Below are 14,743 nucleotides of genomic sequence, written 5' to 3'. Positions count from 1 at the left end.
CTGTTCCTGTGCTGTACTTTTCTTTGTTCTTTGTTCTTTGTTAGTGGTGGGTGAGGGAGACGTTGTTGAGTATGGACATCTTTGTATAACATGTCACGGGGGCGGGATTCTCCTCCCCGCTGGGTCGGAGAATCGTCGGGGGGGGGGGGGCGGCGTGAATCCCTCCCCCGCCGGCCACCAAATTCTCCGGCACCGGAGATTCGGCGAGGGTGGAATTCGCGCCGTGGGCGGAATGGGCGGGTGTTACCGGAGCAGGCAGGTGTGAGCAGAATGGGCTGGTGCGACCAGAATGGGCAGGTGTGAGCAGAATGGGCAGGTGTGAGCAGAATGGGCAGGTGTGAGCAGAATGGGCAGGTGTGAGCAGAATGGGCAGGTGTGAGCAGAATGGGCTGGTGCGACCAGAATGGGCAGGTGTGACCAGAACGGGCAGGTGTGAATAGAACGGGCAGGTGTGATCGGAATGGGCAGGTGTGAGCAGAATGGGCAGGTGTGAGCAGAATTGGCAGGTGTGATCGGAATGGGCAGGTGTGACCAGAATGAGCAGGTGTGACCAGAATACGCAGGTGTGACCAGAATGGGCAGGTGTGACCAGAATGGGCAAGCATGACTGGAATGGACAGGTGTGACTGGAATGGGCAGGTGTGAGCAGAATGGGCAGGTGTGACCAGAACGTGTTGGTGTGAGCAGAATGGGCAGGTGTGACCAGAACGGGTTGGTGTGAATAGAACGGGCAGGTGTGATCGGAATGGGCAGGTGTGACCAGAACGGGTTGGTGTGAATAGAACGGGCAGGTGTGATCGGAATGGGCAGGTGTGACCAGAATACGCAGGTGTGACCAGAATGGGCAGGTGTGACCAGAATGGGCAAGCATGACTGGAATGGACAGGTGTGACTGGAATGGGCAGGTGTGAGCAGAATGGGCAGGTGTGACCAGAACGTGTTGGTGTGAGCAGAATGGGCAGGTGTGACCAGAACGGGTTGGTGTGACCAGAATACGCAGGTGTGACCAGAATGGGCAGGTCTGACCAAAATGGGCAGGTGTGACCAGAATGGACAGGTGTGACCAGAATACGCAGGTGTGACCAGAATGGGCAGGTGTGACCAGAATACGCAGGTGTGACCAGAATGGGTAAGCATGACTGGAATGGGCAGGTGTGACCAGAACAGGCAGTGTGATCAGAATGGGCTGGTGTGACCAGAACAGGCAGTGTGATCAGAATGGGCAGGTGTGACCAGAATGGGCAGGTGTGACCAGAACAGGCAGTGTGATCAGAATGGGCAGGTGTGACCGTAGATAATGTGCACCTCTAATGGTGTCATGCTCTCTCAGTATGTCACTGCGCTGTCATCTTTTTTTTAAATTTAGAATACCCAATTCATTTTTTATCCAATTAAGGGGCAATTTAACGTGGCCAATCTACCTAACCTGCACATTTTTTTTTGGATTGTGGGGGCGAAACCCACGCAAACACGGGGAGAATGTGCAAACTCCACACGGACAGTGACCCAGAGCCGGGATCGAACCTGGGACCTCGGCGCCGTGAGGCAGCAGTGCTAACCACTGTGCCGTCACTGCGCTTTCATCTTACATTCTGTGTTCAAACTGGGAGTGGGGCTTTGAGCGGGACAATTGCTTTCTAATTCATCATTGTGAGTGTTACCAACTCACCCCTCTTCCCTCAAAGACTTTATCACCATGGAGAAAAAGCAAAAAAAGTGTGTAAATGCATTAGAAGCAGTTCAGAGAAGGTTGACAGACTAATACCTGGAGTGGGCGAGCTGTCTTATGAGGAAAGGTTGGAGGGGATAGCCTTGTATCAGCTGGAGTTCAGAAGAGTGAGAGGCGACTTGAAACATACAAGGTCCTTAGGGGCCTTGACAGGGTGGACGTGAAGCGGATGGGCGCATTCCGATGGCCACGCCGCGGCACAGCGTGGCTGATAAAAGCCGGGAGACCCAGGATCTACCCAGCTTGCAACGCCTCATGAGATCTAACGTAATCTCACGAGACGTTGCTATGTAACTCCTGCCCAGTATGGGCGGGATCACTTTTTGGCAAATCTGAATATTAGACTGAAACAGCTAGTCTCGCTTTAATGTGTAGATTCCTGAGGCACCCAAGGCATGGGATCTATCCCCTTTGCCTTGGAGACCTCAGGCAAGCACCATTTCTATGATCTAAATTCTATGATTCAGCACTGGTCACTCCCAGGGGATTCTCCCAGAGGATTGGAGGTTGCCAGGTGCATGCCCTTTGGGAAGGCGGTACCCTGGCACTGCTTGTGCTACCCAGGCATGCTGATGGTGCCACTGGGGACTCTCCCATAGTGCATTGAGGCTTGGAGGGGAAGGTCTGGGGTTGTGTTGGGGATCTTGGTGATTGTGATGCCATTTCAAAATGGTGTCCAGGGGTGGTGTTATAACCTGCCTGCTTACCATTGGCTGGGGACTAATGACAATCCCACAATCCTGTGGGAGTATGAGCTTCCCCAATGAGGGGGGGCGGAGAGACCATTAGTAAACTCCTAATATAAATAAAACTGGCCAGTTTAGAACCCAGCAGGAAGGAGTGTGCAGCAAGGGAAGTTGCTGCTGCTGTTATATATATATCTGATGTGGAGATGCCGGCGTTGGACTGGGGTGAGCACAGTACGAAGTCTTACAACACCAGGTTAAAGTCCAACAGGTTTGTTTCGATGTCACTAGCTTTCGGAGCGCTGCTCCTTCCTCAGGTGAATGAAGAGGTCTGTTCCAGAAACACATATATAGACAAATTCAAAGATGCCAAACAATGCTAGGAATGCGAGCATTAGCAGGTGATTAAATCTTTACAGATCCAGAGATGGGGTAACCCCAGGTTAAAGAGGTGTGAATTGTCTCAAGCCAGGACAGTTGGTAGGATTTCGCAGGCCAGATGGTGGGGGATGAATGTAATGTGACATGAATCCCAGGTCCCGGTTGAGGCCGCACTCATGTGTGCGGAATTTGGCTATAAGTTTCTGCTCGGCGATTCTGCGTTGTCGCGGGTCCTGAAGGCCGCCTTGGAGAACGCTTACCCGGAGATCAGAGGCTGAATGCCCTTGACTGCTGAAGTGTTCCCCGACTGGAAGGGAACATTCCTGCCTGGTGATTGTTGCGCAATGTCCGTTCATTCGTTGTCGCAGCGTCTGCATGGTCTGCCAATGTACCACGCTATATATATATATATGTTATTGTAAATAAATGTTATTACTTTGTATCCTTAAAACTCGTGCTGGATTCTTCGTGGCCCTCACAAAACTGGTGACGAGGGTTAAAGTGAATAGCTGAAGCCACCTCCCTGGATTTTTGTTGGATACAGGTTGGAAGTTGTTTTCTATTATACCATGCCTCTGTACGGATGTTTGGATGTTTTTGATGCTGCGTTGGAAAGCTGGAACCAGTACGCACAACGGATGCGTTACTATTTCCGGGCAAACAATATCACCGAAACCGAGCGCCAGGTGGTCATATTGCTCACCGCCTGCGGCCCGCATACATTTGGGGTGATTAGGAGCCTTACGTACCCAGCTGCGCCGGACACCAAAACGTTTGATGAACTTGTGAATATAGTGGGGCAACATTTTAACCCAACCCCGTCCACGATAGTCCAGCGTTACCGGTTTAATACCGCTGAGAAGACCCCAGGAGAATCCCTTGCCGACTTTCTATCCAGGCTACGCAGGATTGCGGAGTACTGTGACTATGGTGAGACCTTGTCAGAAATGTTACGCAACCGTTTGGTTTGCGGTATTAACAATGCGGCCACCCAGAGAAAGTTGTTAGCTGAGCCAACATTGACTTTTCAACAGACCATTCAAATAGTATTGTCCCGAGAGAGCGCAGAACGAGGAGTGTAGGAGCTACAGGGAATCGAGGTGCATGCCTTGGGGCGCAACCCCTTCCGTCCGAAAACATCCCCCCACACTCCTGCGGTACCTTGGGCTAGGCGACGTCCAGACCGACGCCAGTGGCCGTCGGACATTCCTCCCCGAAGGGAGTCTTCTCCCGAATCAATGGATGAGGAGCCATGTCCGTGTCAGACTTGTAGGCACTGACCCCGTCGCGGACACCGATCCTGGGGGCGCCAGAGGCGCCGTCGTTCCGACCCAAACTGGGACCAGCCCAGGGGCTGCACCTTCCATGTGGATGAACCTGTGGCAACTACTCCTGAGGACGTGGAGATGGAGGACGACTGCCTGCAGCTGCATTGTGTGGCAGCTCCCCGTGTGGCCCCCATTAAGGTGACAGTACGGATCAATGGTCACCCGCTTGAGATGGAGTTGGACACTGGCACAGCGGTCTCCGTGATCGCCCAGAGGACATTCAACCGCATCAAGCAGGGTATACAGACCCTTACATTAACCGACTCACAGGCCAGGTTGGCCACCTACACGGGGGAATCACTGGACATTGCAGGAACTACAATGACCCCTGTTGTCTATGGACGCCAGGAGGGGCATTTCCCACTTATCGTGGTGCGCGGCCATGGGCCCAGCCTGTTGGGTCGGACTGGTTGCGCCATTTGCGGTTTCAATGGCAGCACATCCTCCAAACAGTTTCTGGAGGGTTGACTGAGGTGCTAGGACGATACCCAGATGTATTCCAGCCTGGCTTGGGGAAAATAAAAGGGGCCGTAGCCTGTATCCAAGTCGAACCAGGAGCCACGCCGCGCTATTTCCGGGCGCGCCCGGTGCCTTACGCCTTGCTCGAGAAGGTAGAAGGGGAGCTCATTCGTTTGGAGAGTTTGGGTATTATCAGGCCCGTCCGTTTCGCTGACTGGGCAGCACCAATTGTACCTGTAATGAATCCAGATGCCACAGTTCGCTTGTGTGGCGACTATAAACCTACAGTGAATACGGCTTCCCGACTCGACCGATATCCAATGCCTTGCATAGAAGATCTCTACGCGAAGCTTGCAGGCGGACTCTCGTTCACAAAATTAGATATGAGTCACGCCTACCTACAGTTGGAGCTGGACCCTGCCTCCCGACCATATGTAACGATTAATACACACCGGGGCCTGTATGAATATACACGGTTGCCCTTTGGAGTATCTTCTGCCTGCGTTATTTTTCAACGAGTGATGGAGGGCATTTTGAGAGGTTTACTTAGATGACGTTTTGATTACAGGGACGTCGGAGCATGAACATTTTGGAAAATCTGGAGGCTGTCCTTAGACGCTTTTCGGAGGCTGGAGTCCATTTACGTCGCACAAAGTGCGTATTTCAGGCAAAGGAAGTCGTCAACCTAGGTTATCGGGTGGACCGCGAAGGTTTGCACCCCGTCGCAGAGAAGGTGCGCGCGATTCAACAGGCCCCCGCCCCGACTGACGCTTCGCATCTTCGTTCTTTTCTCGATCTCGTAAACTATTACGGCCCCATGTCGACCCCCACGATCGGTGAGGTGGTTGCAACCCTAAATTTTATGGACACCTTGCCTGTCACGGCATCACAGATCCGTGAGTGGACCCAGACGGAGCCAGTCCTGTCAAAGGTTCGGCATATAGTCCTGTATGGTGGGCAGCATAGACAGCTCTCAGGCGAGTTGCGGGCATTTTCCTCCAAGCTGTCAGAATTCAGTGTGGAAGACGGCATCCTCTTGTGGGGGACGCGTGTGATTGTCCCGGAAAAAGGCCAGGAGCTGATACTAAGAGACTTGCACAATGGGCATCCAGGTGTGACCAAAATGAAAATGTTGGCCCGGAGTTATGTCTGGTGGCCAGGCCTCGACACCGACATTGAGAAGGTGGCCCAAAACTGGCAACAATTGAGAAGATGCGTTTGTCTTTTAGTATGCATGGCCTCCCTGAGGTGCTGGTCACGGATAACGGCACTCCATTCACGAGTGAGGTGTTTGCGAGGTTCATGAAGATGAACGGCATGCGCCATATCCGCACTGCCCCTTACCATCCGGCTTCAAATGGGTTGGCAGAGCGCGCAGCGCAGACATTCAAACGAGGCCTAAAGAAGCAGTCTTCCGGATCAATGGACACGAGACTGGCTCGCTTTTTGTTTACGTATAGGACCACCACCCATGCGGTGACTGGGGTAGCTCCCGCAGAACTCCTAATGGGCCGGAGACTTCGCACCCACTTTAGTATGGTTTTCCCGGACATTGGGGCAAAAGTACGCCGCACACGAGAACGGCAGGGACAGGGTTTTTCTCGGCATCGGCCGATTCGGCAGTTTGTGCCCGGTGACCCAGTGTTCATTCGGATTTTGCTGGTGGTGCCCAGTGGGTTCCTGGTGTAATCTTTCGCCAAACGGGCCCTATATCTTACCAGGTGCAAGCCCAGGGTCATCTCCAGTGCAAACAGGTAGACCACGTTTGGCCCAGAAGACTATCCCTTCCAAAGATTCCCCGCCCCCGGAGCTCATTTCTACAGCCACAGAGACCGGAGACAATGGAAGGTAGTCCTCACAATCTTCCTCTGGTGCCTCACTCAAAGCCTGCGCAGGTCGTTACAGAACTGCGCGGAGATAGAGACGCCGAGATGACAGAGGCAGCAGACTCTGACTCCGATATTGAGACACAGGACGCATCAGAGGGGGAATCCTCGGGCCCACGGGCCGTGGATGTACAACCGTTACGCCGTTCATCACGGAAGCGCCGGTCTCCGTCTCGTTACACGCCACCTGATCGAGCGCCGCGTGCAAATGGTGTCCGGCCCGTGGCAAAACGAGTCCGATGCCCTCCTTCGCCAGGGTCTTCGGTGGATTCCTTGGACTTTGGGGGGGAGGGATGTTATAACCTGCCTGCTTACCATGGCTGGGGACTAATGACAATCCCACAATCCTGTGGGAGTATGAGCTTCCCCAGTGAGGGGGGCGGAGAAACCATTCGTAATAGATGCGGAGCATTCCGCACCTTTGGGCCGGCGCGATGCCCGTCTGATTGGCGCCGTTTTTGGGGGAGAATTTCACCCAGGGTTCTTTGAGTTCTTTGAGGAGGTAACAAGCAAGTTAGACAAAGGAGAACCAGTGGAAGTGATTTATTTAGATTTCCAGAAGACCTTTGACAAGGTGCCGCATAGGAAACTGTTAAATAAGTTAAGAGCTCATGGTGTTCAGGGTAAGGGGCGAGATTCTCCGACCCACCCCCCCCCCCCCGGCCGGGTCGGAGAATCGCCGGGGGCTGGCGTGAATCCCGCCCCTGCCGGTTGCCGAATTCTCCACCACCGGATATTCGGCGGGGGCGGGAATCGGGCCGTGCCGGTTGGCGGGCCCCCCCAGTGATTCTCCGGCCCGGATGGGCCGAAGTCCCGCCGCCAAAATGCCTGTCCCGCTGGCGTAGATTAAACCACCTACCTTACCAGCGGGACAAAGCGGCGCGGGCGGGCTCTGGGGTCCTGGGGGGGGCGCGGGGCGATCTGGCCCCGGGGGGTGCTCCCACGGTGGCCTGGCCCGCGATCGGGGCCTACTGATCCGCGGGCGGGCCTGTGCCGTGGCGGCATTCGTTTCCTTCCGTCTTCGCCACAGTCTCCACCATGGCGGAGGCGAAAGAGACTCCCTCCACCGCGCATGCACGGGAATGCCGTCAGCTGCCGCTGCCGCTCCCGCGCATGCGCCGCCCGGAGATGCCATTTCCGCGCCAGCTGGCGGGGCACCAAAGGCCTTTTCCGCCAGCTGGCAGGGCGGAAATTCGTCCGGCGCAAGCCTAGCCCCGAAAGGTTGGGGCTCGGCCCCCAAAGATGCGGAGCATTCCGCACCTTTGGGGCAGCGCGATGCCCGACTGATTTGCACCGTTTTGGGCAGCAGTCGACGGACATCGCACCGTTTCCGGATAATTTCGCCCAAGGTCCTGGCATGGATAGAGGATTGGCTGACTGGCAGAAGGCAGAGAGTGGGGATAAAGGGGTATTTTTCAGGATGGCAGCCGGTGACTAGTGGTGTGCCTCAGGGGTCTGTGCTGGGACCACAACTTTTCACAATATACATTAATGATCTGGAAGAAGGTACTGAAGGCACTGTTGCTAAGTTTGCAGATGATACAAAGATCTGTAGAGGGACAGGTAGTATTGAGGAAGCAAGGGGGCTGCAGAAGGATTTGGACAAGCTAGGAGAGTGGGAAATGAAGTGGCAAATGAAATTCAATGTGGAAAATTGTGAGGTTATACACTTTGGAAGGAGGAATTTAGGCATAGACTATTTTCTAAATGGGGAAATGCTTCGGAAAGCAGAAGCACAAAGGGACTTGGGAGTCCTTGTTCACGATTCTCTTAAGGTTAATGTGCAGGTTCAGTCGGCAGTTAAGAAGGCAAATGCAATGTTCGCATTCATGTCAAGAGGGCTAGAATACAAGACCAGGGATGTACTTCTGAGGCTGTATAAGGCTCTGGTCAGACCCCATTTGGAGCATTGTGAGCAGTTTTGGGCCCCATATCTAAGGAAGGATGTGCTGGCCTTAGAAAGGGTCCAGAGGAGGTTCACAAGAATGATCCCTGGAATGAAGAACTTGTCGTATGAGGAACGTTTGAGGACTCTGGGTCTGTACTCGTTGGAGTTTAGAAGGATGAGAGGGGATCGTATTGAAACTTACAAGATACTGCGAGGCCTGGATAGAGTGGATGTGAAGAGAATGTTTCCACTTGTAGGAAAAACTAGAACCAGAGGACACCGTCTCAGACTAAAGGGATGATCCTTTAAAACAGAGATGAGGAGGAATTCCTTCAGCCAGAGGGTGGTGAATCTGTGGAACTCTTTGCCGCAGAAGGCTATGGAGGCCAATTCACTCAGTGTCTTTAAGATAGAGATAGATAGGTTCTTGATTAATAAGGGATCAGGGGTGATGGGGAGAAGGCAGGAGAATGGGGATAAGAAAATATCGGCCATGATTGAATGGCGAGCAGACTAGATGGGCCAAGTGGCCTAATTATGCTCCTATGTCATATGGTCTTATAACGGGGAGAACGTGCAGACTCTGCACAGACAGTGACCCAAGCCGGGAATCAAACCGGGGTCTCTGGCGCTGTGAAGTAACTGTGCTAACCACTGTGCCATCTAACTATTGGGTGACTATCCAGGAATTGTCTACTCAACACCATTGCTGGGGCAACACCACCAAGGACATCAGAGGTTCATGAAGAATTGCCATCTTCTCAAGGTAACTGGCGATGGTAAACACAAACCAGCCTTGCCAATATCAGCCACAATGAATTTCAAAGCAGCCAGACACCGTGAGACATAACCAAAATTCTTTCACATATTTTCAAATTATTTTAGCATCCCCTCCATCCCATAGCGAGTACCTCAGTGTCCCACTGAAAGCAGCAGAAAGGAACAATCCAGGAACTCCAGGGTACCTCTGAAATATGTCCAGCACCATGTACGGCATCATCTGAAAGTGGAAAGGGAGTCTGATAGAAACCAAAACCAAGGATCACAATGTGTCAAAGCGAGCAGCAGCAACTCATGTTTCGAAAGTGTCTTTAATGCATGAAAATGCCCCAGAGGCTCTTCACAGGAGCGTGAATGATCAAAACATATCACCCACGTCCACAGGGAGACATTAGGGAAGATAAGCAAATACCTTTGATCAAAGAGATGGAGTGTTTTACAGGAGGCGAGTGTGTGAGGGAGGCAGATACGTATAGGGTGGAAATTTCAGGACCTGGGAGCTGGGCAAGAGAAAGCAGTGACGACTGGGCCAGCATTTTCTTTGCATGACTTGACCTAAAGAAAGTGAGAGTGGGATGGTGGGGAGTGGGAGGGGAGGGGGGGGGGGTGTGATTAGAGAAGACGTTTGGCAGCAGAGTTGCGGGAGGGGGTGCCGGGTGATGTATGACAACAGTTTCTTTTTCTTATGTAAAGACTGTAACATTCTGGTGAAAACCATTCCTACCCCCGCCGCTCACTCAGCCCCCGTCCTGTGTTTGCCTCACCTGATCCGGTGCGGAGACATGCCCGGCTTTGACAGGGTCGCACCCCCTGTACAAGGCAAACATTATAATGCCGCAGGTTGCTGCGCTCGTCACTATCATCCACAGACCGAGTTGGTTGACAAAGATGGCCCTGTAAACAAACACAAGCAGAGTCAGGCACCCAAAACGTTCCACACTTGACGTGTTCTTCATTTCCCTCTCAAACATGAGGGGACAAACGGAACTAGAGAGTCACGTTTCATTGAAGAGACAGAATGTTTCCCTCCGCTCCGCCAGGCTTTTAAACCTTAACCCGAGGTAACGGTTGAAGAAGCAGCGAGGACTCTCTCAGAGAATTGAAGAGGGGCTCCGCTGAGACGGGCGAGAGCTTTTGCCGTCTCGTTTCCCTTCACTAATTTCAGTGTTTAGTCTTTGTCCGACACTTGTTGCAGAGGTCAAAGGTTATCCCCCTTGAGAAAGCTTCTCCCACACACGGTCCATGACCCTACTCACTGAGAGATCACAAGAAAAGCCACTTAAAGAGGAACAGCCCCGTCAGCCTTTCAGTGAACCAGTCAGCATTTTACACAGAGACTGGGTAACGCCTGATGTCACAAGGCAATGTGTTGCTGCTGTTTCTGGTTAAAAGAACAGAAGCAATAGGAGCAGGAGTAGGCCATTCGGCCCCTCGCCCCTGCCCCCCCCATATTCAATATGATCAGGACTAATCTGCCTCAGCTCCACATTCCTACCCTACCCCCATATCCCTCGATTCTCGCAGTGTCCAGAAATCTACCGACCTCAGTCTTAAACTTTCCCAATGAGGGAGCATCCATTGGAAGCCCCCTCCTAACTTTGGGCGCCCTTCCCCCCTCAGCACCCTCATGTCTGGTGACCAGTGGACCTTCATCCCCACACTGGCCTCTCCCTCAATGCCCCAATCATCCTTTAGCAACAACCCCCCCCCCCCCCCCATTCTCCCAGTCTCATTACTTCTCCGGGGAATCTGTTGAATTTGCCTGAAGTCGATGGCAATGGGTCAGGAGGATCCCTGTTGGGAATCTTCACTGACACGTGACTCTGCCGGTGAGGTACCGGTGCCTGTTCTAAGGCAGCAAACTGGGATCTCTGGGCCGGCCTGGATCAATCCAAAGCCAGTCGGTCTTAAGATGCCCCAACTGGAAACACAGGAACAGGAGGAGGCCATTCAGCCCCTCAAACCTATCCCATCCCCATTTCATTGGTTCTATGTCTTGACTCAGTTTGCCTCATTTTCAGGCGTTAATACAGCTACTCAACAAAACTCTGTCCATCTCATTTAATCCCCAGCCCCAACAGCTTTGTTGTGGGGGAGACCCAGATTTCCACTCCCCAGTACTTGAGGAACTCTGTTAGCGTGTCTTAGGTTTCCTACAAACCAGATAATCTCAGGAGTGCAGGGGACTTGCCATTCCATTCCCTGAATCCCAATCCCGGTTAAAATTCCCAGCTACAGTTCCCAGAGGAAAAATTGCGGCTGATTCATCTCCTCCTTGTCCCAGAGCCGCACAGGTACCCCCCAAGCTGAGATTCCTTCTCTTAATTTATTCAGAGGATGTGGCTTCATTACCCATCCCTAATTGCCCTTTGGAAGGTGGTGGTGAGCTGCTTTCTTGAACCGCTGCAGTCCGTGTGGTGTAGGTACACCCACAGTGCTGTTCGAGAGGCAGTTCCAGGTTTTTGACCCAGCGACAGTGAAGGAAGGGGCGATGGAATTCCAAGTCAGGATGGTGAGTGGCTTGGAGGGGAAATGCCAGCTGATGGTGTTGCTATGTATCTGCTGCCCAGTCCTTATAGATGGCAGTGGCCATGGGCTTGGAAGCTGCTGTCTAAGGAGCCTTTGTGAATTGCTGCAGTGCATCTTGTAGATGGTCCACGCTATTGACCTGTTATCTTTTCAAATGTGATTACTTCCCCATCCAACCTTTCTGGAACTTTCTTCCAATGCACAGGACCTCTTTTGTGAAGTCGTGGGATTATAAAATGCCAACTATGAACTTAAATGTTCTGTCTGTTTGCGAAAGAACTGGGGAAAATGAATTTGATTGGCACCAGTTTCCCCTGGCTCCTCACAAACTATTTGATGAGTGAGAGAGGGATCCTCCTGCCATCTCGTACTCCAATATGTATTTTCCTTCACCTCTTCAGCCAAGACAGTCAACAGCTGCTCTCAGCTCAGTTTGGCTTTTACTCACTCAAACTTACAGTCGTGCTTGAGACTCGGTTTTGCAGGAGACGTAACGTTGAACCTGGGCTTGGTTCACTCCATACATGGACAACCACAGGATAGTTCCCCCGACAACAAATGTCCAGAAGGTGTAGCGCCTCCTGGGATCTGGATCAAAACTGAACAGAGAACTTCCATCAATGAACAATCCAAAAATAAATCAACACAATAGAGTTTTTCAGCAGCAACATCAGCTTCGCCTGTTACACCCAGTAAGACCATAAGACCAAAGTTACTTTCTTTGCACTTTTTAAGGGAAGGGCCAAATCTCCCAGAAAACGTTTTTTTAAAATTCATTCATGGGATGCGCGCTTTTCAGACTAGGCCAGCATTCATTCCCCACGCCTAATTGTCCTTGAGAAGGGGGTGGTGTGTCGCCTTCTTGAACCACTGCTGTCCATGTGGTGTAGGTACAGCCACAGTGTTGTTGGGAAGGCAATTGCAAGATTTGACCCAGCGACAGTGACGGAACGGTGATAAACTACCAAGTAAACATGGTGAGTCTTGGAGGGGAACTTCCAGGTGTTGGTGTTCCCATGTGCCTGCTGCTCTTGTCCTTCTAGATGGTAAATGACGTGGGTTCAGAAGGTGCTAACTAAGTAGCCGTGGTGAGTTTGTTTTAACCATTCTCAGTGTGCGGGCATCTCTGACAAGGTTGGCGTTTATTGCCCATCCCTAGTTGTCACCTGAGAAGGTGATGGTGAGCCACCTTCTTGAGCCAAGGTCAATTAGGAATGGACAATAAATACTGATCTTATTGAAACATATAAGATCTTGAGGGGCCTTGACAAGGTAGATGCTGGGAGGATGTTTCCCACGCGAGGGAGGGACTAGAACTAGGGGACACAGTTTAAAAATACCGGCTTCCCCATTTAAGATGGAGATCTGGGGCGAAATTATTCCCCAACGGCGCGATGACCGCTGACTGGCGCCAAAAGCGGCGCCAATCAGACGGGCATCGCGCCAGCCCAAAGGTGCGGAATGCTCCGCATCTTTGGGGGCCGAGCCCCAACATTGAGGGGCTAGGCCGGCGCCGGAGGGATTTCCGCCCCGCCAGCTGGCGGAAATGGCGTTTGTTGCCCCGCCAGCTGGCGCGGAAATGCGGCGCATGCGTGGGAGCGTCAGCGGCCGCCGACAGTTTCCCGCGCATGCGCAGTGGGGAGAGTCACTTCCTCCTCCGCCATGGTGGAGACCGTGGCGGAGGCGGAAGGGAAAGAGTGCCCCCACGGCACAGGCCCGCCCGCGGATCGGTGGGCCCCGATCGCGGGCCAGGCCACCGTGGGGGCACCCCCCGGGGTCAGATCGCCCCGCGCCCCCCCCAGGACCCCGGAGCCCGCCCACGCCGCCTGGTCCCGCCGGTAAATACCAGGTTTGATTTACGCCGGCGGGACAGGCAATTTCTGGGCGGGACTTCAGCCCATACGGGCCGGAGAATTGAGCGGGGGGGGTCCCGCCAACCGGCGCGGCCCGATTCCCGCCCCCGCCCAATCTCCGGTACCGGAGACTTCGGCGGGGGCGGGGGCGGGATTCACGGCGGCCAACGGCCATTCTCCGACCCGGCAGGGGGTCGGAGAATGACGCCCAAGAATTCTTTTCATTCAGAGGATGGTGAATCATTGGAACTCTCTTCCCCAGAGAGCAGTGGAAGCAGGGTCATTGAATATTTGCAAGGCAGAGTTCAATATATTCTTGACTAACAAGGGAGTAGAAGGTTATCGGGGATAGGCAGAATGTGGAGTTGAATCACTATCAGGTCCGCAATGATCTGATTGGATGGTATAGCCCCTAGTCTCGAGGGGCTGAATGGCCAACTCCTGCTCCTAATTCATATGTTCAAATATGTTCATAAAGACATTTCTCTTTATTTCCATATTGAATTCATTAGTAATTATCCAGGTTTGGACTGAATTGGAAACATTTCTTTTCAAATCTACCCCGTTCAACCATTTGTAATTTAAAGATCACTGAATTCACTTTTAAACATTTTCCTTTCTAATTAAAAAGCCCCAACATGTTCAATGTTTCCCTTTTGTGCTTGCCTCTCAGTTCTGGTGTTACCCAACCCATACGGAGAAGGTGACATAAATGATAATGTCACTGGGCTGGTAATGCAGAGGCCCAGGCCATTCCTCTGGGAGCAAGGGTTCAAATCCCACCATGGTATTAATTAATAATCTAGAATTGTAAAGCTAGTCTCATTAATAATATTCTTTATCAGTGTCACAAGTAGGGTTACATTAACACTGCAATGAAGTTACTGTGAAAATCCCTTAGTTGCCACATTCCGGCGCCTGTTCGGGTACACTGAGGGAGAATTCAGAATGTCCAAATTACCTAACAGCATGGGCGGGATTCTCCGACCCCCCCGCCGGGCCGGAGAATCGCCGGGGGGGCAGCGTGAATCCCCCCCCCCCCGACGTCGGCTGCCGGATTCTCCGGCGCCGGTTTTTCGGCAGGGGCGGGAATCACGTATCGCCGGTCGGGTGCCGTTGGAAGTGGCCCCCCCCCCCCCCGGCGATCCTCCGCCCCGCGATGAGCTGAGTGACCGCCCGTTTTCGGCCAGTCCTGCCGGCGTAAATCAAACAAGGCCCTTACTG

At 52.7% G+C, this 14,743-nt stretch overlaps 1 protein-coding gene across 1 annotated transcript in view; it reads right to left on the bottom strand.

The window, feature by feature from the left end:
* slc5a5 (solute carrier family 5 member 5) overlaps window positions 1-14,743 on the bottom strand; it is a 65,321-nt gene that overhangs the window by 24,901 nt on the left and 25,677 nt on the right. The window contains exons 6-8 of the mRNA XM_072482250.1: window positions 12,125-12,265; window positions 9,902-10,031; window positions 9,269-9,357 (exon numbers count right to left, since the gene is read on the bottom strand). Of these exons, the coding sequence (XP_072338351.1) occupies window positions 9,269-9,357; window positions 9,902-10,031; window positions 12,125-12,265 (360 nt within the window). The remainder of the gene's footprint in view (window positions 1-9,268; window positions 9,358-9,901; window positions 10,032-12,124; window positions 12,266-14,743) is intronic.

Source organism: Scyliorhinus torazame, chromosome 18, assembly GCF_047496885.1.
Source record: "Scyliorhinus torazame isolate Kashiwa2021f chromosome 18, sScyTor2.1, whole genome shotgun sequence".
Taxonomy (NCBI): domain Eukaryota; kingdom Metazoa; phylum Chordata; class Chondrichthyes; order Carcharhiniformes; family Scyliorhinidae; genus Scyliorhinus; species Scyliorhinus torazame.
Note: the sequence above shows the minus strand (reverse complement) of the source record. Positions and strands in the feature narration are given on the sequence as shown.